General features: G+C 42.7%; 2 protein-coding genes across 43 annotated transcripts in view; both read right to left on the minus strand.

The window, feature by feature from the left end:
• Positions 1 to 8,835, minus strand: part of ANTXRL (ANTXR like) — a 39,053-nt gene extending 30,218 nt beyond the window's left edge. The window contains exon 1 of the mRNA XM_005654141.4: positions 8,351 to 8,835. Within this exon, the coding sequence (XP_005654198.2) occupies positions 8,351 to 8,628 (278 nt within the window). The 5' untranslated portion in view covers positions 8,629 to 8,835. The remainder of the gene's footprint in view (positions 1 to 8,350) is intronic.
• Positions 6,414 to 24,952, minus strand: part of LOC102164887 (uncharacterized) — a 96,821-nt gene continuing 78,282 nt past the window's right edge. For 36 of the 42 annotated variants that reach the window (XR_014827453.1, XR_014827451.1, XR_014827446.1 and 33 more), the window contains 6 exons: positions 24,138 to 24,176; positions 22,926 to 23,003; positions 22,469 to 22,546; positions 16,982 to 17,646; positions 16,369 to 16,531; positions 6,414 to 9,163 (listed from right to left, as the gene is read on the minus strand). Coding sequence is in view for 4 of the 42 variants with exons in the window: in XM_084996409.1 (XP_084852535.1) it covers positions 16,373 to 16,531; positions 22,469 to 22,546; positions 22,926 to 23,003; positions 24,138 to 24,176 (354 nt within the window). In the remaining 38 variants the exon portion in view is untranslated. Of the gene's footprint in view, positions 9,164 to 16,368; positions 16,532 to 16,981; positions 17,647 to 18,412; positions 18,509 to 22,468; positions 22,547 to 22,925; positions 23,004 to 24,137; positions 24,177 to 24,952 lie in introns of those variants that run through there. The other 6 variants (XM_084996415.1, XM_084996411.1, XM_084996409.1 and 3 more) reach the window with 5 other exon arrangements.

Raw genomic sequence — 24,952 nt, forward strand, 5'->3', positions numbered from 1 at the left:
AAGACAAAAGACAAAAAAAAAAAAAAATTCCAATGTATTTACAACAATAGAAAAAACAACCCTAAAATTTGTGTGAAACCACAAAGGACCCTAAAAAACCAAGAAAATCCTGGGAAAGAGAACAAATTTGTAGTCATCATAATTCTTTATATCAAAATCTATTTCCTGATTTCAATTTCAAAATTACCATAATTTTAAAAGTATGGTAATAGAATGAAAATAGACACATAAATGAATGGAACAGAATAGAGAGCACAGAATTAATGCCACATATATAAGGTTAACAGAGGGATCCAAGAGCAGCAATGGGTAAAAGATAATATCTTCAACAAATGGTGTTTATAAAAAGTAAATACATTCAGAAATATGAAAATGGACCTGTATCTTACACCACTCCCCCAGACTTAACTGCAAATGTATTTAAGACTTAAATGTAAGACTTGATACCAAAAATTTCCTAGGAGAAAACATAAGGAAGACATTTCTTAAAATTGGTCTTGGCAATGATATTTTTAGATATAACACCCAAACCACAATCAATGACAGCAAAAATCAACAAATGGGACTATATCAAACATAAAATATTTGGCACAGCAAAAGCAGAAATCAACAAGATGAAAAGGCAACCAACAGAATGAGAGAAAATATTTATAAACCATATACTGTGTAAGGGGTTAATATCTAAAATATATAAAGGACACATTCAACTCTCAAATAATCTGATTGAAAAACATGCAGAGAAAGAGAATTTTTTTTCAAAGATATCAAATGGACAACTAAGTACATGAAAAAATACTCAATGTCACTAATTATCAGGAAAATGCAAATCAAACTGACAACGAGATACACCTCAAACCTGTTAGAATGGCTACCATCAAGAAGACAAGAGAAAACAAGTGTCGGTGAGTATGTATAGAAAAGGGAATTTTGTACACAATTGATGTGAATGTAAATTGCTTTGCCAGCATGGAAAATAATATGGAGGTTCCTGAGAAAATTAAAAATAGAATTACTGCATGACTCAGCATTTCCACTTTCCGGTATACTTCTAAAGGGAAAGAAACATAGGATATTGAAGAGATATATGCACCCCCATGTTTATTGCAGGATTATTCACAATAGCCAAGGTATAGAAATAACCTAAGTGCCTATCAGAAGTTGAGTAAACATGTTGCAACAGAACAAAGGGTGGGGGAAAAAAATGTAATTGTAATGTATACATGTAAGGATAACCTGACCCCCTTGCTGTACAGTGGGAAAATAAATTAAAAAAAATCACTTCACTTAAAAAAAAAAAAAGAAGTTAAAAAAAAAAGAAGTTGAGTAAATAAAGACATTGTATGTATATAGAACGGAATATAATTCAGCCATAAGAAAGAAGGCCATTCTACCTTTTATGGCACATTGATGACCCTTTTGCTTAGTAAGATGAATCAGGCAGAGAAAGAAAAACACTATATGCTATCATACTTATATGTGGAATCTAAAAAAGCCAAACTTATCACAGAGTAAAATGATTGTTACCAGGGGCTTGGGGGAATAAGAGGCATTGTTTAAGGGTATAAACTTGCAACTAGTAGACAAGTATATTTTGGGTATCTAACACACAGTTTAGTGAATGTAGAAAATGTTTATAACCATCAAATTTTCTAAAAGACTAGATCTTAATTATTCTCACCTCAAAAAAGAAATAATAATTATGAGATATAATAGAGGTGCTATCTAAATATATTTGATGTATGTCAAACACATTTAAATAAAAACAATAATTTTTGACAAGAAAGAAATAAAGGAAATCAGGAAAAATTACATATATAAAATGAGACTATCAGAGTTCCCGTCGTAGTTCAGTGGTTAACAAACCCTACTAGCATCAGTGAGGACACGGGTTCGATCCCTGGCCTCGCTCAGTGGGTTAAGGATCCAGTGTTGCCGTGAGCTGTGGTGCAGGTCGCAGACATGGCTCAGATCCCAAGTTGCTGTGGTTCTGGTGTAGGCCGGTGGCTACAGCTCTGATTTGACCCCTAGCCTGGGAACCTCCATAAACCATGGGTGCAGCCCTAGAAAGACAAAAAAAAAAAAAAAAAAAAGAGAGAGAATATTAATTTGTAATCATTAATAACCATATAACCAAAAGAAAAATACTTTTAATAGATATGGAAAATATTTTCACATGAAGAAAGTGAAAGGGGAATCAAAATGCGTCACTACCAAAAAAAAAAAAAAAAAAAAATCAACCAGACATAAAAGAAGGCAGACATGGAGAAAATTAGGGAGAAAAAAAAAAGCTAGAAGACTACAAAAAACAAATAGCAAAATGTCTGAAGTAATTCCTTCCCTATCAGTAATTACTTTAAATGTACATGGATTAAATTCTCCAATAAAAAGGAATAGACTGCCAGAATGGATTAAAGATGCAACCATATGATGTCTATAGGAGACTCACTTTCAATGTTGAGACAACAGGAGATTGAAAATGAAAGGATGAAAAGAGAAATTCCAGGCAAAGAGAAACCTAAAGAGAGCTGGGATGATTATACTATAAGTAACAAAGTAGCTTTACACAAAAACTGTTATAAAAGACAAAGAAGGACATTACATAATTACAGGTGGGTCATGTCATTAAGAAGGATAAAATAGTTCTAAACAGATATGCATTAAATATCAGGGAAACAAAATTTAGGAAGCAAATATTGACAGAGCTTAAGGAAGAAATAGAAAGTTCTGCAATAATAGTTGGAGACTTCAACACCCCACTTTCAATAATGGATAGAACAACCAGACAGAGTATAAGAAAATAGAGAAATAAGGGAATAGAGGATGTGGACATCATCATAAACCAATTGTACCTAAAATATAATGTACAGAACACTCTTCCCCCAAAGAGCAGAATACACATCTTTCTCAAGTGCATATGGAATGTTCTCCAGGGGAGTTCCCATCACGGTGCAGTGGAAATGAATATGACTAGGAACCATGAGGTTTCAGGTTTGATCCCTGGCCTCGCTCAGTGGTAAGGATCCGACTTTGCTGTGAGCCCTGGTTAGGTCGCAAATGCGGCTTGGATATGACGTTGCTGTGGCTGTGGTGTAGGCCAGCAGCTGTAGTTCTGATTGGACCGCTAGCCTGGGAACCTCCATATGCCTCAGGTGTGGCTCTAAAAAAAGGAAAAAAAGTGTTCTCCAGGATACATTACATGTTAGACCACAAAACGTTTCTTAAAAATTTTAAAATCTGGAAATCATCCAAAAGCTGGAAATCATTTCTAACCCAAATGAAAGGAAGCTAGAAGTAGATGGCAGAAGATAATCTAGAAATTCACAAATACATGGAAATTAAACAATACCATTTTAATCAGCTAATAGGTTAAAGAGGGAATCACAAGAGAAATTAGAAAATACCAGGAGACAAATTAAAATAAAAACAAAACATACAATGGAAGTAGAACTGAGAGGGAAATTTGTAGCTGTAAACAAATACATTAAAAAGGAAGAAAAATCTCAAATTGATAAACTAACTTTACAGCATATGGAACTAGAAAAAGAAAAGTAACCCAAACTAGCACAAGGGAGGAAATACATAAGGTTGTAATAATAGAGATAAATAAAATACAGAATAGAAAAATAGAGAAATAAAAAATTGGTACACTAAAAAGACCAACAAAATCAACAAATCTTTATATATCTATTGATTTAAATAAAAGAGGGATGACTCAAATTACTGAAATCAGAAAATGAAGTGAGGAGTTGTCCTGTGGCACAATGTGTTAAGGATCTGGTGTTGTTACTCTGTTGCTGCAGTGGCTAAATAAATAAATAAATAAATAAAGCCAACAAAATAGATAACCTAGATGAAATAGAGAAATTTCAAGAAACAAACTTACCTACCAAAACCGAATCATTAAGAAACAAAATCTGAATAGACCTATAACTAGGAAAAGGACTGGACCAGTAATCAGTAATCTCTCAACAAAGACAAGTCCACAACCAGATGGTTTCACAGATTAATTCTACAAAACATTTAAAGAAGAGTTAACACTAATCCTTCTCAAACTTCCAAAAAATTGAAGAGGAGGGAACACTTTCAAACTTATTTTATGAGACCTGCACTACCCTGATTCCAAAGCCAAACCCTACAGGAAGAGTACAGACTAATATCCCATATGGATATAAATGAAAAAAACCTAGCAAACTGAATTCAGTAGCATATTAAAAGGTAGGATTTATTTCCACCATGCGAAGATAGTTCATCATACGAAAATCAATGTAAATAATAGAATAGAATGTAATTAATAGAATTAACATATTGAATAAACCTAACTACACAAAAATTTCAACTGATGTAGAAAAATAATTTGATAAAATCTAAAATCTTTCTTCCTAAAAACTCTAAAATTGGGAATAGAGAAAATTTCTATGAGGAGTTCCCGTCATGGCGCAGTGGTTAATGAATCTGACTAGGAACCATGACGTTGCAGGTTCGATCCCTGGCCTTGCTCAGTGGATTAAGGATCTGGCATTGCCACGAGCTGTGGTGTAGGTTGCAGACATGGCTCGGGTTGCATGTTCCTGTGGCTCTGGTGTAGGCCGGTGGCTACAGCTCCGATTAGACCCCTAGCCTGGGAATCTCCATATGCAGCAGGAAGCGGCCCTAGAAAAGGCAAAAAAAAGACCAAAAAAAAAAAAAAAAAAAAAAAAAGAAAGAAAGAAAGAAAAAAATAAAATTTCTATGAAAAACATGATAAAAGCCAATATATAAAACCTACAGCTAACATATCAATAGTGAAAGACTAAGAGATTTTCCCCAAAGATGAAGAGTAATACAAAGATGCCCTCTTTCATCACTTCTGTTCAACATAGTATTATAGCCAAAGCAATTAGGCAAGAAAGAGAAATAAAGGCATATAAATTTTTAAAAACGCGGTGGGGGGGAGTTCCTATCAGGGTTCAGCAGTAGCAAAACCTGACAAAGATCCATGGGGATGGAGGTTTGATCCCTGGCCTTGCTCAGTGGGTTAAGGATCCAGCGTTGCCATGAGCTGTGGTGTAGGTCGCAGATGTGGCTTAGATCCTGAGTTGCTGTGGCTGTGGCTGTGGCTAGCAGCTGTAGCTTGGATTTGAGCCCTAGCCTGGGAACTTCCACATGCTGTGGGTGTGGCCCTAAAAATAAAAAAAAAAAAAAGATGTAATATTGCTGTTCTTGGATAATCTAATTTTACATGTAAACCCCCCCTAAAGATTTCACAAAAAATGTTTGAATTAGTAGAGAAATTCTGCAAAGTTACAGGATATGGAGTGTATAAAAATCATTTATATTTCTATATACTAATAATAAACATTCCAAGAAAGAAATTAAGAAAACAATTCAATTTATGGTATTATCAAATAGAATAAAATACTTAGTAATTACTTTAATCAAGGGAGCAACAACTAGTACACTGAAAACTAGATTAATTGATGAAAGAAAATTTAAAATATATGTCATTGGAAAAACATACATATATAAAGAAAATCATACATTTTTCTATGGAGGGATAATCAAACTAAGAATTGAAATACCCATAACTTGCCCCCAACTTGTGATGGGCCTCTCCCAAATATGCACTGTGCATCTATATTATACATTATTCAGACCTCCTCAAGGCAGCAGGATGTAATCACTTTTGAGTGTAATGGTCTCTTCTGGTGCCAGCCAGCATTGCTATTTTTAAGATCAAGATCATTTTTTTTTTCTCATCCTGCCAGGGAAATCACATTGACCTAAAGGCTCACTCTGTTATGTGCATACTTGGCCAAAACTTCTCTGATGAACTCTATGTATAATGTTAACCTGTCAGTATGATACCTGCTTCTTTATCTCAAAAATATATAAAACTGTATATCTAGCTCCTGGCAGGTGGGACAGTTCTCAGAACTGCTTCTTCTTCTTCTTCTTTTTTTTGGCTGGACCCATGGCATACAGATGTTCCCGGGTCAGGGATCTAATCCAAGCCATAGCTGTGACCTACGCCAAGCTGCAATAGTGTCAAATCCTTAACCCACTATGCCAGGGTGGGGATTGAACACGGGCTGCTGTAGAGACAACACTGGATCCTCACAGGAACTCTTCTCAGAGCTTCTGAGAGTTGTCTCCAAGATTATAATGCTCAATTTGGCTCAAATAAAATTCTAAAATTTTCCTTCTTTGAATTAGCTCATTTTCATCAGCCAACATTACATATTCATGGGTTAGCAGATTCAATAATGTTAAATTGGTAGTACTAGCTAAGGTTATCTACATATTCAATGCAATCTCTATGAAATCTCAAAAGCAATTTTTTTTTTGCAGAAATTGAACAATCCACCCTAAAATTCATATGGAATCTCAGGGGACTTCAAATAGCTAAAAGCAAATCTTGAATAAGAACATAGTTGGCAGATTCACATTTTTTATTTCAGCATTTATTACAAAGCTATAATAATAAAAATAGTGTAGTACTGGAATAAGGACAGACATATAGAACAATGGAAAGAAACTGAGAACCCAGAAATAAAGCCTAATATGTGTTTTCAACTTATTTTTGACAAGGATACTGAGGCAAACCTATGTGGGAAAGGACAGTATATCCTAGGCATATGCCTAAAAGATGTGAAAGCAGGGACTCAAGTGGATACATGCAAACCAATGTTTGCAGCAGCACCATTCACAATAGGTCCCAAATGGAAACAATCCAAGTACTTATCAACAGATAAACGGATAAAGGAAATGTGGTATATATATGCAAAGGAATATTATTCAACCATAAAAGAATGAAAATTTCATACATATTGCAACATGGATGGACCTCGAAAACATTTTAAGTGAAATAAGCCTACTAAACAAAATAAGGCCAACTAGTGTTTGATTCCACTTGTATGAGGTACCTAGAATAGGTAAATTCACAGATACAGAAAATAGGATAGATACTATCAAGGACTGGGGAGAGATGAATGGGAGTTATTGCTTAGTGGATCCAAGTTTCAGTGTCCTCTGCCAACCAAAGCACATAAGCTATGGGTTTGACCGCAGAGACCAGTGGTGTGGGCAGGGCACTGTAACAGAAGCTCTGAGAGGACACTTTGGAGTCACTGCCACTCTCTGGAAAGACTGACCCAAAGAGGCTGTCATCCCCACACCATGCTCATCCATCCCCAGCCCTAGTGCCCAAGAGCGGAATCACTACTACCCTGGGCTGTGCTAAGGAGCAACCAGACAAGCCGTGCCCAGGGGATCTCAGCAGTCCCTCCACTGGAAAGTAAGGAGGGAACTTCTCTTCTAGCTAACAGGGTGCTCCCACTTCTGCTGCCTTTGCTTAGAAGTTGGGGAACTGGGGGGGGCACATCCCCCCAGTCATCAGTCTCCATAAAGAATAAGAGGAATCAGAGGAAGTGCAAGTTGGATCCTAGAATTAGGGCAACATAGGAAACCTGAGTTCTGTCACCCACACCAGCCTCTGGGCTTACTTCACCCAATTCCCGGGAGCCCAGCACCCTTTCCAGGAGATCACACATGCAAATACTTTCCTGTTTTATATCCCAGGTTGTTTTGATGATGACAGATGTGCAGTAAAAGACTTTGGGTTGTATACTGTAAAGGGCTTCAGTGATACTGGAAGTTATACCATTGTTACTACTAAATATATAATGTTTATTCACAATGCTACAGAGAAATTGAAAATGGAAACAAGGCAATCTTTCCAGTCTGAGGACCCATGCCTTCCTTTCTTTCTTTTATGCACAGAAAGTGCCTAATGCACAGCCCAGTTTCCCCAGGGACAAAATTAGACAGACAAAACTGCTCTGAAAGTATGCACAAACTGTAACATGTGTCTCCAAGTTATCAAAAAAGAAGCAAAACTTAGAAACAACAAAGCAAAGGCCATTCTATGCAGTGACAGCATGAGGGTGCCCAACAGAAGACACTCTGGGGCTGGGCAAAAATAGAGGTCATTTGGTAAAAACAAAGCAAAAACCAAGCACAACTCCAAACCCAAAGTGAGCTTCTCACAACTGCTGAGAAGATAGCTCCTAGAAATCACCTGCCCCTGCAGGTGTTTAAGGGGCATGGAGATCACAAGTCCAAGCCAAGTTGAGAGCCATCCAGAAAACTATGGTGGCCCATTTTCCTTTCCCAAAGAAAAAGTCCCAAGAAACAAATGTCCAGGGAATTCCTTCTCAGTACAAGGAGGCCACAGAGTTCTGTTCCTTGGGTTTGACCAAGACTACTCCTCCCTCTCCCCTCACAGAAGCTGGTGTCCCTTTAAGTCTTGCCCATACTGACAGCAGAGATAGCACCACTCAATGGCGCTGGGAAGGGCAGAAGGGCCACTCACATGTCCAAGATGAAGTAGAGGTCATATGTGCTCTGGCAGGAATCCTTGTCTTTTTCCTTGTTCTCCTGGAGCCAGATGGCTGGGCCACGGAGATGCTGGAAAGTTCCCTCATTCTGGATGAGGTGGCGGTAGAGATTTCCCCAGTCCCGAGTGAGGCGGTGGAGGTCTTTCCAGTCTGGACCACTGTGCTGGAAGCTCCCTGCGCTCAGTAGGGGAGGTGGCAGCACCAACAGCAGGAAGAGTGTGGGTCCCGGCATGACAAGTCCACCCCTCCCCATTTTTTCGGCCACCAGCCACTCAGGTCACCTCAGGCCACGGCCTCTGCTGCCTCTGCCCGTTCCCAGGGCTCTCAGCCCCTCCAGCCCTTTCAACAAGGCGCGCTGTGAGCCTCCCCCGGTATCTGCCCTCAAGGCAGAAGAGGCAAAGATGGCTGGCCTGAGGGATGGTCCACTACCTGTGCAGCCTGTCCCCCACCCCAAGGAGGCAGAATTCCCTGTGATGTCCCTTATGATGGACAGGAAGGTTGGCATGGTGACTTTGTGACCTGCTGCTCTGCTCAGTGCCCTGCCAGTTGACAATCCTGAGAGGAATTCAGGGGATACTTGGAGGGATGGTAAGATGAGGCCTCTGTGTGTTCCTCATCCAGAGTCCACTCAGGTGGCCAATAAATCCTGGAGCAATTCTTCCTTTTTTGTCAACTGAAGAGAGGCAGCTGTAGCTTAGATGAGGACATCACTGTTGGGGAGGAGGTCCGGGATCTGGGAGTACAGAGTGTTGCAGTGGTCATTCCTGTGACTCAGTGGATCCAAGGACCTAGAAGGGGAAGATGTGGAAAATGTCCTCTATGAGTGAAGGACATGCTGGTTATCTCCTTTTTGTAAGAGCCACCCCAAACTGAATGACTAAACAAAAACCATTTTATTATGCTCCCAATTCTGTGGACCAGAAAGTCAGAGAGGGATGATTAATGATGGCTTGTCTCTGCTCTGTGGAAAAACATGCAAAAACCATTTGCTCTTTCATGTAAATTTTAGAAGTAGCACATGTTCTTCACTCCCCCCAGACCTTCTTAATACTTGATTATAAGAACTTTAAATATTTGGAGGGATTTAAATCTACAATCTGGCCACCTCCTGTCAATAAACATGGCAATGCCTTCATTTATTTAGGTTGTTTTCAATGTCTTTTATATAAATTTCCCTATGAATATCTTGACCTCTTTTGTCAAGTGCCTTCCCTATTTATACTTTTCAATACTATTGAATGACATTTTTATTATAAAGTTTTTAAACTGTTTATTGCTAAGAAATTTACTTATTTATTGATATACTCACCCAGCTTGCTAAACTCTCTTATTCTAAAAATTTATCTACAGAATTTTTTGTGTTTCTATCAAAAATAAAAAACAAAACCCAAAAAACATGCTGACTTGTTCTCCAATGAAATATTGACTAGAAGCTGTGACGGAGGCATTCTTGATTTCAAAGAGACAAATTCTAACACATCACTTTTAAGAATGGTATTTATTGGAGTTCCCCTTGTGGCTCAGCAGTTAACGAATCCGACTAGGAACCATGAGGTTGAGGGTTCAATCCCTGACCTCGCTTAGTGAGTTAAAGATTTAGTGTTGCTGTGAGCTATGGTGTAGGTCACAGACACGGCTTGGGGCATAGGCTGGCGGCTACAGCTCTGATTAGACCCCTAGCCTGGGTACCTCCATATGTGGGGATTGGGGGGTGGCCCTAGAAAAGACAAAAAAAAAAAAAAAAGAATGATACTTACTGAAGGCCTTTGGTGGAAATCTTTTATTAGATTAGGGAGTTCCCTTGCTATTCTTGGTTTGATACAAATCATGAATGAATATTGAATTTTTTTTTATTTTTAGGGCCGCACCTACTGCATATGGAAATTGGTCAAACAGAGCTCCAGCTTCTGGCCTATGACACAGCCAGAGCAATGCCAGATTCCAGCCGCATCTGAGATCTACATCATAGCTCATGGCAATGCCAGATCCTTAACCCACCAAGCAAGGCTGGGGATTGAACCTGCATCCTCATGGATACTAGTTAGATTCTTAACCCACTGAGCCACAACAGGAAGTCCTGAACATTGAGTTTTATCTAAATTCTTTTCCTGCATATTTTTGGATATATATACAAACACACATACTCACCAATACATATATATTTCACCAAAAATCTGTTAATGTTAAAGTGACATTGGTGCATGTGAAAACAATGTTAATATTTTATAAATAAACCAAACTTGGTCATGATAAAAAATTTTTTTTATTATAGTTGATTTACAATGTTCTGTCAATTTCTACTGTATGACAAGGTAACCCAGTCATACATACATATATATACATTCTTTTTCTCACATTATCTTTTATCATGTTCTATCACAAATGATTGGATATAGTTCCCTGTGCTATACAGTAGGACCTCATTGCTTATCCATTCTAAATGTAATAGTTTGCATCTACTAACTCCAAACTCCCAGTCCATCTCACTCCCTCCCCCTCCCCCTTGGCAACCACAAGTCTGTTTTCCATGTCTGTGAGTCTATTTCTGTTCTGTAGATAGGTTCATCTGTGCCATATTTTGGATTCCATATATAAGTGTCTTTCTCTTTCTGACTTACTTCACATAGTATGAGAAACTCTAGTTGCATCCATGTTGCCACAAATGGCATTATTTTGTTCCATTGTGTAGTGTTGGCTGAGTAGTATTCCACTGTGTATATGTACCATATATATATATATATATATATATATATATATATATATATACATATATATATAGTCTTCTCTAGGGCCACATGAGTGGCATATGGAGGTTCCTGGGCTAGGGGTCTAACTGGAGCTACAGCTTCCGGCCTACGCCACAGTCACAGCAATGCCGGGTCTGAGCTGCGTTTGTGACCTACACCATGGCTCATGGCAACATCGGATCCTTAACCCACTGAGTGAGGCCAGGGATTGAACCTGCATCCTTATGGTTCCTAATCAGATTTGTTAACTACTGAGCCATGACAGGAACTCCTTTTTTTTGTTTTGTTTTTTGTTTTTGTGTACCACATCTTCTTAATCCATTCATTTGTCGAAGGACATTTAGGTTGTTTCCACGTCCTGGCTATTGGGAATAGTGCTGCAATGAACATAGGGGTGCATGTATCTTTTTGAATGAAAGTTTTGTCAGATATATGCCCAGGAGTGGGATTGCTGGATCATATAGTAGTTCTGTATTTAGTTTTCTGAGGAACCTCCATACTGTTTTCCATAGTGCCTGTACCAATTTACATTCCCACCAACAGTGTAGGAGGGTTCCCTTTTCTCCACATCCTCTCCAGCATTTGTTATTTATAGACTTATTAATGACAGCCATTCTGATTGATGTGAGGTGGTACCTCATTGTATTTTTGATTTGCATTTCTCTAATAATTAGTGATGTTAAGCATTTTTTTCATGTGGCTGTCAGCCATCCAATGTCTTCTTTGGAGAAATATCTGTTAAGTTCTACCCATTTTTTGATTTTTTTTTTTCTGTTGAGTTGTATGGTAATTTTAAAAACACTGCTGGATTGAGTTTAGAATTTTTTAACCTATAATCATAGGAGAGTTTGGCTTTTAATTCGTATTTTGTCTGCTATTCTTGTCTGGTTTTGATATTAGGTATACTATCCTCATAAAACACATTTAGGAATGTCTTTACCTTCTTTTGGAAAGACTTCGAACATGATCATAATAATCTGCTCCTTGAATATTTGATATGATATTACCTATGCCTGGTGTTTTCTTTGTGTGACGTCTTTAAACTACTGATACAATTTATGTAATATTTACTGAATGTTATGAACTGAATTGTGCACCCAACCATTTATGTTTTGAGCCCTAACCTGTAATGTGATAGACTGCATTTAGAGACGGGGTCTTTAGGGAGGTAATTACTGTTAAATGAGGTTATAAATGGGGCCCTAATCCTATAAGCAGTATTCTTATAAGAAGAGACACATCAGAATTCTCTTCCCTCTTAGGCAGAGGAAGGGCCATGTGAGAACACAGTGAGAAGGTGGCTATCTGTTATCTGGGGAAGGGGAAAAACATCAGAAACCAGCCCTCATTGGTTTGGACTTTGATCTTGGACTTCCAGCCTCCAGATTGTGAGAAAATAAATTTCTATTTTTAGGCCACCCAGTCCATGGTATTTTGTTAAGGCAGCCTGAGTAGGGTAACACATTGGATTATTTAGGGCCTCTTTATTTTAAAGGTGGAAAAATGGTGATTTCTCACTTTATTATTTCTTCTGTATTTATTAGCTGAGATCCCCCCAGTTTTATTGAGATATAATTAGCATATGCATTGTATAAATTTAATGTCTGCAGCAAAGACGTTTGACTTACAAATGTGAAAAGATTACCACCATAAGTTTAGTTAACATACATCTCATATACACACAAAAAGAAAAAAGAAAAAATGTTTTTTCCTATGATGAGAATTCTTAGGATCTATTGTCTTAACAATTTTCAGATACACCATGATGACTGTTACCTAGTCATCACGTAAAATACATCCCAAGTACCTTTTGAGAAACTTCATCCAACTCCCCCTCCCCCAACTCCCCACTTCTGGTAACCACGACAAATATGATCTTTTTTTCTATGAGTTTTTAAATTTTATTTTAGGATTCCACATTTAAGTGAGATACAATATTTACCTTTCTCTGTTTGACATATTTCACTTAGCAAAATGTTATCAAGTTTTGTCCATGTCGTCACAAATGGCAGGATTTCCTTCCTTTTTATGACTGAATAAAATTCCGCTGTGTGTGTGCATGTATATATATATATATATATACACCACAACCTTTTTTCAAAAATTTTTATTGATATAGTTGATTTACAATATTATATTGGGTGTACAACACAGTGATTCAAAATTTGTATAGATTATATTTCATATATAGTTGTTATAAAATATTTGTTATAGTCCTTGTGCTGTATAATAATATATCCTTATAGCTTATTTATTTTATAAATAGTAGTTTGTACCTCTTCATTCCCTATCCCTATCTTGCTCCTCCCCCTTATATCTTCTCGCTGGTAACCACTAGTCTATTCTCTATATCTGTGAGTCTGTTTCTTTTTTGTTATATTCACTAGTTTGTTTCATTTTTTTAGTTTCCACATACAAGTAATAACATATGGTACTTTTATCTTTTTCTATATGACTTATTTTACTGGGCAAGGTACTCCTCAGGTCCACCCATGTTGTTACAAATGGCAAAATTTCATTTTTTTCTTTTTTTTTTTTAGGGTTGAGTAGTCCTTATCATATTCTTTATTGAATCATCTGTTGATGGCTGCTTACGTTGCTTCCATATCTTGGCTAATATAAATAATGCTGCTATGAACATTGAGGTGCATGTGTCTTTTCGAGTTATGCTTTTTGTTTTCTTCAGATACGCATCCACCCAGGAGTGGAATTTCTGGATCATAATGATAGTTCTATTTTTAGTTTTTTATTTTTTTATTTTTTTTGTCTTTTTGTCTTTTGTTGTTGTTGTTGTTGTTGCTATTTCTTGGGCCGCTCCCGCGGCATATGGAGGTTCCCCGGCTAGGGGTCGAATCGGAGCTGTAGCCACCGGCCTACGCCAGAGCCACAGCAACGTGGGATCCGAGCCGCGTCTGCAACCTACACCACAGCTCACGGCAACGCCGGATCGTTCACCCCCTGAGCAAGGGCAGGGATCGAACCCGCAACCTCATGGTTCCTAGTCGGATTCGTTAACCACTGCGCCACCACGGGAACTCCTATTTTTAGTTTTTGAAGGAGCCTCTTCACTGTAAATTGGCTGCACTAATTTACATTCCATTAATAGCGTATGAGGGTTTCCTTTCTTCTACATCCCGGCCAATATTTGTTATTTGTGGTCTTTTTGCTGATAATCATTCTAATAATGCAAAGTGATAGATTATTGCAGTTTTGATTTGCATTTCTCTGATGATTAGCGATGTTGAGCATCTTTTCATGTGCCCGTTGACCAAGTATATATCATCCTTAGAGAAATTTCAATTCAGGTCTTCTACTCTTTTTTTTTTTTTTTTTTTTTTTTAGAGCCATACCTGTGGCATAGAAGTTCCCAGGTAGAAGTCAAATCAGAGCCACATCTGTGACCTACATCACAGCTCATGGGCAATGCTGGATCCTTAACCCACTGAGTGGGGCCAGGGATCAAACCCACATCCTCATGGATACTAGTCAGGGTCATTACGTTTGAGCCACAGTGGGAACTCCTACCTATTTTTAATTAGGTTTTTTGTTTTTGTTTGTGCTGTTTACACATTAATCATTATCAGTCATCTCATTTGCAAATATTTTCTCCCATTCGATAGGTGGTTGTTTTCATTTTGTCGATGGTTTCCTTTGCTGTTGGAAAGCTTTTTTTTTTTTTTTTTGTCTTTTTGCCATTTCTTGGGCCGCACCCATGGCATATGGAGGTTCCCTGGCTAGGGGTCTAATTGGAGCTGAGCTGCCAGCCTACTCCAGAGCCACAGCAATGTGGGATCTGAGCCGCATCTGTGACCCACACCACAGCTCATGGCAATGCCAGATCGTTAACCCACTGAGCAAGTGCAGGGATCAAACCCGCAGCCTCATGGTTCCTAGTTGGATTCGTTAACCACTGTGCCACAACAGGAACTCCTGGAAAAGCTTTTAAGTTTAGTAAGTTCTCATTTATTTTTGCTTTTCTTTCCTCTGCCTTAGGAGAGAGACTCCTCAAATCTCTGTGATTTATGCCAAAGTGTGTTCTACCTATGTTCTCTTTTTAAAGGTTTTATGGTTTCTGGTCTTACATTTAGGTCTTAATTCATTTTCAGTTTTTTTTTTTTTTTTTTTTTGGTATTTGGTGTGAGAAAATATTCTCATTTCATTCCTTTACATGTACCTGTCCAGTTTCCCTAGCTCCACTTATTAAATAGACTGTCTTTTCTCCATTATATATTCTTGCAAACTTTGTCATAGATTTATTGAACATAGGTGTGTGGGTTTATTTCTGAAGTCTCTATGCTGTTCCTTTGAACTATGTGTGTTTTTGTGCAAGTACCATACTGCTTTGATTTTTGTAGCTCTGAGGTATAGTCTGAAGTCTGGAAGTGGATACTTTCAGCTTTCTTCTTCTTTCTCAAGATTATTTTGGCTAGTTAGGGTCTTTTATGTTTCCATACAAATTTTAAATTCTTTAAAAAATGCCATTGGTATTTGGTAAGGATTGCACTGAATCTGTAGATTGCCTTGAGCAGTATAGTCATTTTTCACAGCAGTAATTCTTCCAGTCCATGAACACATTATATCTTTCCATCTGTTTGTGTTGAATTCAGTTTCTTTCATCACTGTCAATTTTTTGAGTACAGGTTTTTTACCTCGTTAGGCAGGTTTATTCCTAGGTATTTTATTCTTTTTGACACAGTTGTAAATGAGATTGTTCCCTTAATTTCTCCATCTTATGGTTCATTGTCAGTGTGTGTAAATGCAATGGTTCATTGTTAGTATGTAGAAATACAACAGATTTCTGTATCTTAATTTTGTATTCTGCAACTTTACTGAATTCATTGATGATGAGTGTTGGTAGCGTTTTGGTGGCATTTTTAGGATTTCTATGTATAGTATCCTGTCATCTACAAACTGTGACAATTTTACTTTTTCCTTTCCAATTTGGATTTTTTAAAATTCTGTTTTTTTCTATGACTGCTGTGGGTAGGACTTCCAATAATATGTTGAATAAAAGTGGTTAGAGTAGGCATCCTTGTCGTTTCTGATCTTAGAGGAAATGCTTTCATCTTTTCACCACTGAGTGTGAGGTTAATTGTGGGACTCTCAGTTCATGAATATCTATTTATTTAGGGTCAGTTATCAGAGATTTATTCATTTCCTTTTGTTATGTCTTATTTACCTGACCTCCATGATTCCTGATTTGTTCTCTTGGTATGTGTACACTTGAGTTAGAAATCTCCTCCTACCTTCTCAACTCTGTGGTCCAGGTTGATGCTTCAGCCTCATGCTGACATTTTCACAATGTGTTCTGACATTTTCACAATGGAGCCTTGATTGTTGATAGTCCTCACAAACATTAGTGTCAAAGGAAAACTTGACTGGGTCTTCAAAGTCTAGATGGAAAGGAATCTGAAAGATTGGGAAGTTTGACTCTATCAATAGAGGAGCACATTTAAAGCTTGGGAATATGGGAACTATGGGTTTCCTTTATATTGTGAGAAATATTAAGGGCATGGGAGAGGAACTCTATGAAGGAAGTGGTAGATGCTAGGACATTTATGATGGCATATTTAGGAGGCTATAGGAGTGATGGGCCTTGAATGTGAACCCACGTGTAGTCAGCAACCTCCTTACAGAGGATGCTCATGTCTGTCAACCCCTTATCCTAGTGTCCACAGCTGAAAGGTCCGGTCATGTTCTCCTCTCTGACTCCCCTGACTTCATAAGACATGTCTTATGTCTCTGAGTGTATCATCTTCTCCTCTCCAGGGCACGAAGGGAGGGCATTAACTATGGGGCACCTGAGCCTTTACCAGGGACCGGGCCCTGTGCTGAGCACATTGAAGCAGTGACCATTACCTTCATGGCAGCTCGTAGAGGTGGTACCATTATCCCTGCCTTTTCAATGAAGAATTTGAAGCATAAAGAGTTTATTTAACAACTAGTGAGTTGGGAGGCAGGATTGTATTCATACTTCAAAGTTATGGGCAATTTTCAAAAATCAGAATTTGACTAAGACCCCGGGCATCCCAGGCATTGGTGACAGATGAAGACCCATCTGTGGGGAATGGGACTCATCATGTCTACTTCCAGAGGACACCAGGGTGCTTTGTTCTGGCAGCACTGGCCTAGCAATGTCACATTCAGTGGAGTAGTGCTTGCCAAGTGAACTCTCTTGCTTATGAGCAACAAATTCCAGCTCCCTCTGAGTATAAACCAAGACTCAATATATATGTTCAAATCTGTACACAGAGGGATCATAACAATCTTGGGTTTTTGGTGCTTTAGATGCTGGGTTATGGGGGTGGGAGGGACAGAGTAGTCCTGCAGAGCTCCTGGGAAGGGGAAGAGATCAATGGCAGCACCCTGGAGGGTGGTTGAGAGCATATGGGTGGGGGGTGTTGAAAATGTGAGCAGCAGCTATTGAGAGGGAAGCACTCCTGGCTGGGTGGAAGGCAGATCTTTGGGCCGCAGAGCATTTGGGCGCAGGTGGGATTCATTAAGGAGAAGCTGACGCACCTTCTCTGTAAGTAGGAGAAAAGAGAGATTAGTGAGAAGGCCCTGAAATTAGGAGGAGAAGGCTGTGTTTCCTAGGCTCTGGGGATCAGGCCCATTACCATTTTGGATCCCCAGGGTGGGCTTTCTTGATGCCCTTCCTCTCCCTGGGTGCTGGCCTCTAGCCTGTGTTCCTATTTATAGACTCTGTTCAAGCACCAGACATCTGACTTCCCTTCCCCAGGGAACCCAACTGTTCTGACCCTGACTCTATCTGCTCTGGTGTTGAACTTGTCTGCTCCCCTCTGGACTGAGTCTGGGGAGCAAGAACAAGGGCTGACAGTCACTGTAGCACCAGCACTGCTCAGGCTCTCTTGTTGAGTGTGTGCTGAAGGGATGAGTCCTTACAACCCTCAGGCTGGACTCCAGGCCCACAGAACAAGAACAGGAGGGGATGCCTTAGATGGGTGATGGGCTGTGGAGGCACATGGATCCCTTGGTTTGGGTAGAGATCACTGCGGACCCTTTTGGGCAGTGTAATCTGTCTGAAGCTCCAACTGTCCCTGGCTTTGCTTTCATCTCTCCCCTGTCCCCAGCTGAGTGCCCTGGATGTGACAAGGAGGGTGGCCTGGGCACACTGATGAGCTGATAGCATCTGGGCTGCTTGGGATGCAGGTAATCAGATAAAAATCTACCTTTGAACAACTAAGTTTCCCATTTTAAGTTTTTATATAGGCTGTTACCTCTTTTGGGGGTGTCCTTCCTTACCTTGTTTTCCTAGTGACCTCTACTTACATTTTAAGACTTATTCCAAGCCGTACCTCCTCCATGAATCCTCTTAACCTCATTTTGAACAAAATGACTGTTCCTGCTCAGCATTTATTATGAGCCCTGCAATCGCATTTTTTTCTAGTAAGGAGATTGAGCTCTGTGACTCTTTCATTACTTCTCTGTCCCTGGGGTGTTGTGACAACTGGGGGTCGGGGAAGTTGAGCTCCTGTCCTCTGGTCTGGCCAGCCTAAAGGGAGACTGCTGGGAAGCGTGTCACACTGATTGCTGAGGTCACATATTCCAGTCCAACAAAAGACTGAACTGCCATGCAAATCAATTCCTGTCCCGCCCCCCCACCAGAATAAATCCTTTGCATGATGTCTTTAGCCCAAACTGGGCCTAGGTGAGAAGGCTTCTGAAGTACGCCAGGAGGCTGAAACCCATCAGCCCATCCTTACTTTACAGGCATCCTCCCTGGAACTGTATCACCTTCAGGGTAAAAATTGCTACGCCTCCCTTTCTGGCATGGGTGGTATGACATGAGCCAGGAAAGGGTGGGCCCTTGTCCTGCTCAGCTTCTTCCCACTCGGCAGTAGGGTCTCTGATGATGCTGAGAGGGTCCACCTCTGCTAGGCACTGTGTGAGGAGGACGTGCAGGCTATGGGGCCCGAGGGTCCTGGGACTTGCCAACTACTGACCACTGGCCTCTCTCCATGGCTTCCACCAACTGCAGTGCCAGGGGTCTGTCTCCTGGCCACCACCTCCTTCCAGGCATGGTCCAAGTCAGACCATATTTGTCTTCTTCCCTTCCCCTTTAAGTTTCTCTTCCTTCATTCCCAAGAGCTCCACGTTCATTTTTCACACTAGCTGCTTTCACACACTGCATCTTATTTACTTCTCCGGGGAAAGCCCTACAGGAGCACAGGTTGAAGTGCCACAAGTTGAAACAGAATCCTGTGGTGACTGGCGACACTCCTGGGTTGGGGCTGAAGAGGTTCCCTTTCCAACTGTGACCAGGGAGGGTCTGACAAGGTGGGGACCCAGCAGACAAGCTCCTGTCCACGGTGGGAGGCCAAAGTGGGTCCATATATCCAGGGTCCTCCCAGCCAAGCACTGAGAGAAGATGGGCGTCAGTGAGCATAAGAGGTTCTTAGACATGCTGCTGTTGTCCTGATGTCTGTCTCAGATGGAACAGGAGCCAGAACCATCCCTGTTTATACTGAAGTTGGAGTGGCAACTGCCACCGGATAGAATAATCAGTAGGCAGGCCTGACTGGATCTGTCTATGGGACTCCAGGACCTCTGGACTTTGGGCTGTTCTTTCTCACTTGGGCATTCCCTTAGCCTCACCAAAACTACCCAGAATTCTTCCTAAGTGCATTATTTGGACTTTAGTTTTATTATTTTTGTCCATGTTTTTGAGATAAGAAAGATAAGGATTGGAATATTTAAGAACATTATTAATACACATGGCTGTGCCACCAGACAGGTGACTCGACCATGCAGGGGGGCAGCTGCCTCCCTGGTAGAGTGCTGGGAGGATGAAAAGAGTGAGTTTGTGTAAAGCACTTAGTCTGATGATCCCTACTCTGTATAAACGGCCACTGTTGTGGTGAGAATGAAATGAGATGCTTGTGTAAAGGGCCCTGTGAGCCGGTGGCACACAGGTCATATTCTCTGGAGACAGGTATGTCACTGGCAGCCCCACATTCAGTGAGAGAGGCAAGTCTCCCATTTCTACCAGATTTTCCTGATGGATCTACGAGAACTGGTTTCTGTGAACTGCAGGAGCTGCCCTGGGAGAAGCAGGGAAGGAAGAGAATCAGGACCCTGGATGGGGGGTCAGGGTTTGGTTCAAGACTAAGAAACTCAACTGTCTTGTGCAAGGAGAGATGCTCTGGAAGAGACAATTATTAGAAAGTTTCCTCTGAAGATTAGAAGGCAGTGGGACAGAGAGACATGGTCATTTCACAGAAGGTAACAGCAAACATGGCTGATGGCCATAGTGTGTGGAAGGACAGGAGAACGTGCTTGGAAATATCCCCAAGTAGCCGGGCTGGGTGTCTCCTCTGCACACTTGGGCCTGGGGTTAGAGGCTGAGACTGTAGGTCTCCGCTGACACCCTGTCTCTTTGTCCAGGATTCACTGTAAGGCCTGGGACCAGAGCACTGAAGGCTTCCAAAGGGGAGCCAGGATTCTGCACCTACTGGAATATTGGGTACCCATGGACATCCTACAGCTCTCGGCTCTCTAGGACAAGGTTGGGAAGGACAAGGTCAAAAGGGATGGGGGGCAGAAGAGTGGGAAGCAGACCCGTGTCCCCGGGGCATAGTTATGGTCCTGCCCATCTCAGGATGAGCAGCGTTGATTTCAGGAGCTCTGGCTGATGCCACTTGCTCTCTGGGTGGCCTCGGCAACTTCCCTGACCTCTCAGGCCTCAGTTTTGCTGTCCATGAAGTAGGTGGTAAAACTGGCTCACAGACTGCTGGGTGGGCTGGAAAGCTGGCATTTCTTGGGCCTGGCAGAGCCCTGGGTGACTGTAAGTGCCCATAATCCATATCTCTATTACCACCTGACCTAAAATTCAAAGACTATTTCTGGGACCATGACTATTTCAGAGACATACTCGGCACCCCTGCCCTCACCTCGCTGGGCAGGAAGGCCATGCCTGGCATTTTCCATCCTTCAGCCCCTTGACTCCTTTCACTTGAACCTTCTGTATTGCACATACCCTCAAACTCCCCCACCCCCACCCCTGGTGGTCAGCTCTGGGTAGATGCCTCCACTGTTCCGAGCTAATGCTGGTGTGGGGCTCTCATTACATTAATGGGGCTGTGGTTCAAGGGAGAGACTCTGGGAGAATCATTTGGGGAGTCAGGCTTCCATGCAAGCAAGGCTGGGATTGAGAGCTTGATTCAGACCCAGAGCTGGGAGCCCAGCTGTCACAGGAGACCGGACACCTCTATCACCAGATAAGGTCTCTGTTGACTGTGAGCATGCCCCAGATGTGTCATCAGCAGTGTCCAGGGGCTTTCTGGCCTTTCCAGAATTTCTAATTGCACACCTGCCCAGTCTATTAGAGCCAGTGTTTGGCGGATTTAGTGAATGTGGTCAATGCAGCCCTCACTATAGGTCCTGGCAATGGTTCCCAGGCCCTTGGCTTAGTCTGTGCAAAGGATCTGAGTATGGGGACACCCGGGAATATGAAGCCCAGGAAGGAAACCAGGCCCCCCATTCTCTATGGGCCTCTGGACCAGAGTACAGCAGCCATATGGTGGTATGGGTGTAACCATCATGAGATCATAATTGCTGAACCAAAAGCAGGACAGGGGCTCAGATTCAAGTCCAACTCTGCCTTTCCCAGCCTTTGTGACTTGAGACAAGTCATTTAGCCTCATTGTGGGTCAGCTCTGCTCTTGGTAATGCTGGAATAATGTAGTATCTATATGTACAGTTACTGGGAGGACCAAGGCAGGGAAAATTTGTAAAGAGTTTAGGTTAGCAACTGGCTCACAGAAAGGACTCAATAAAGTAAACTGTCATTATTATTAAATTACAAAGATGACAACTGGAACAATTTGGCTTCTCACCAGTAGTCACAGGCAACACAAGGAGGGCATTTTACCTACCTGATATTGTTGGCCAGACAACATTGGGGAGGGGGTGTCACCATGTCCTCTACCACTTCTACATGCACCTGAAGGACAGCCCAGGATGACCTCCTGGATAGGGTGCACCTGGCAGACTCACAGGGTCCAGTGGGCAGTGGGGGAGGAACGATGGACTGGGAGGCCTATAAGATTTCCTGTCCTGACTTCCTCTCCAGCTCTTTTTTACTTAAGATTGGAAGTGCTGCGCAATGCTTGAGTTGAGAAAGTTCCCAACATTCCTGAGATGTCATGCAGGGGAAATGCATGTGTGCCATGTTGAGACTCATCTGAAGGCTCCTCACCTTGCACCTCCTTGGGTTCCTCTTGACAGATGCCTTGGAAGGTTCTCTGACCCACAGTCCCAGGGAACAACTGTCAAGGGCAAAACAAAGGCCCTAGCCCATGGGAAACACCCCTGTGCCCTGCTTACCATGTCCCTGGGCTGATACCACATCAGTGGCATCTGGCTGCAGCACTGAACCAAGGCGCACAAGGTGTTCAGTTTTCCCTGAAAAGCACATGTGGTTGTGAGGAAGTTACAGGCATAGATGCTGCCTCCAAGGGGACAGTGTCCCCTCCATCTCCCATGCTCCCCAGGGCTCTGTCCCCACTGATTCCCTGAGACAGCTCTGCAGCCTCCAGGGCTGAGGGGGGCCAGGCACCCATGTTCCCTGAGGGTCACAGAGTGTTTGGGGTTCTGGAGCTAATAAGGATTTCCAGTTTAACAGAAGAAGTCAAAGGATACACCTACAAAACGTTCATGGGCCAGAGGGGATATGCAGGTGCCAAGGAAAGGTCCTTAGGGAGAAACCTGATGTGAGCATAGGGACAGCAGGAGCTTGAAGAGGGGGAGGGATCATCACTTGCTTCCTAAGGGCCCTTCTCACCTCCATCCGTCTTATACTGTCTTCCTCGCACTCACAGTAGGGGACAATCACTGTGGTACATTTGTGTACAGGGCACGGCTTCAAGAAAGAAAAAAAGAATTGTCTGCTTCCTTGTCTGGCAGCTCCTGGGTGCAGACACATGACATCTGTTGCTCCTGCACCTGCCAAGTACTGGCCACTCAGAATGTCTGGTGGAGAATCGGGGACCAATGAGCAGCACCCGGCACAGTAAGAGAGTGGCCTCCATGTGAAAAACACACCAACAACTTTTGGTTTACAAAGAGGACTCCCCTCCAAAGGCCTATAACCCCTATCCTGTCTCCTTGCTTCCTGCAGCCCGCCCTTGCTGGGGAGGCTGGGCTCCAGGCTGTGCCATGTGATGGGGGCCGTCAGGGGTGTGGGCATTAGCACCTACAGGGCTGTGTTCACCCAACTCTGGTAGACCCAGCCTCCCTGAAGCCACATAGCACCCAGAGTAGAAACCAGCCCAGGCAGTGACGCTCTTTCCCAAGCTCTCAGGCCCAGGTTCCCCTTCCTTGGGACACCGCACCCCTGCCATAACTGTCTCTTATGGCCTCTGGTGTGGGGTGCCACCCCGGGTGGGCCACAGCTGCTCACCTGACCCTTGGTCCCTGTGCTCACCTGGGCTGCACCTCCCTCCCGGCTCAATGCCAGGGAAGACTCCCTCCACCCTCCTCAGCCCCGCTGTCCCTAAAGGCCAACCCTGCCGAGACCTGTGCCCTGACATGAGACGGGGATGAGGACCAAGGAAAGGGAGCAAAACATACACCAGAGTCCGGGGATGGGGACTTGGTCCATGACACCTGAGGATCCTTTTCTAAAAGCTCACCCGAGTCCTGGGGAAGGACCATCCTACAGGCAGTCCCTTGGGAACTGGCAGAAAGCCCAGTCATTTCAAGAGAGATCATAGCTGTTTCTGAGACAGGCTACCCCATGTTGCTGATTCACTGATGATGGCCTTGGATCAGGCTATGCTGGGAGTTCGAGAATGGCTTTGCCTACGTGACATTTGAATCCCATGTCCTCCCTGGGGCCCTTCCCTGCCCCTCTGTCACTTCTTTCTGCCCAAGTAGGTGGGAGCTGCAGGGGCAGGGAGAGGACACCTCCCCAAAGGCGGCAGGGACCCTCTCTGTGCAGGTCACTGTGGGCATCACACATGCTGAGAACAGCAGGACGAAACAGAGAACTTACCCTTTCTGGTTTCTGGGCTGGTGGTGGCTCTTGGACAACCTAGAATGTCAAAGAGACGCAAACACAGGCTGGAAGGGGCAGGGGGGCTCGGGCTCAGCCATGCAGACAAGGGGACTTGCTCGGCAGCAGGAGGGGGATGGAACATGGGCTTTGGGAACCCACGTCCTGATGGTCTGTGGGCAACAGACTCCACCTCCCCGAGGCTCAGCCTCCTCAGTTATCAAAGGGGAATCAGGACCTCCCTGTAGGCTTGATGGGGAGACAGGTGGACTAAGGGCCCTGGGCCCTGGTAGAGGCCTCACCTGGGAGTTTCCGGCAGCAGCCCTGACATCACGTGAAGACAAAAGAACACCCCCCAACCCCTGCTCCTGGCCCCTTTCCTCCCATTGCCCTGCAGCCCTCCCGGCCACCCCGCCAGTCCTCAGGGATGACAGCCCTCTTCCCCCTTCTCCAGGCTTTCTCTCCTCACTTCTCCCCCTTTGCAGGAATCCCACCTGCTGGCTTCTGCGCTGGTTGCTTCATCCCTTCTCAGCCCCGCTTTTCCTCTTCTTCACCCAGTCCTCTGACAGGTGTCCTTGCAAGCCAGCCAGCCAGCGCCTCTGCCTTCCCTCCCTCCCAGGGGCCCGTCTCTGTCCTTTATGATTAGCAGGGCACTGCCACACCCTCTAAAGGTGACATGTGCCCTCAATGCCTCCCAGGTGCCAATACCAGCCCAGACCCCACTGTGAGCTCCTGTGGGCAAGGGTGGCTTCATTCTGCCCCTGTGTGTCCAGCATGGAGCCCTGCACATGCTGGTGACTTAGCCATGACTGAGG

The sequence above is a fragment of the Sus scrofa genome, chromosome 14 (assembly GCF_054392235.1).
Source record: "Sus scrofa isolate SSC_HxYL_T2T_F1_AM1 chromosome 14, Sscrofa_HxYL_maternal_Yorkshire_Landrace_v2.0, whole genome shotgun sequence".
Classification (NCBI taxonomy): domain Eukaryota; kingdom Metazoa; phylum Chordata; class Mammalia; order Artiodactyla; family Suidae; genus Sus; species Sus scrofa.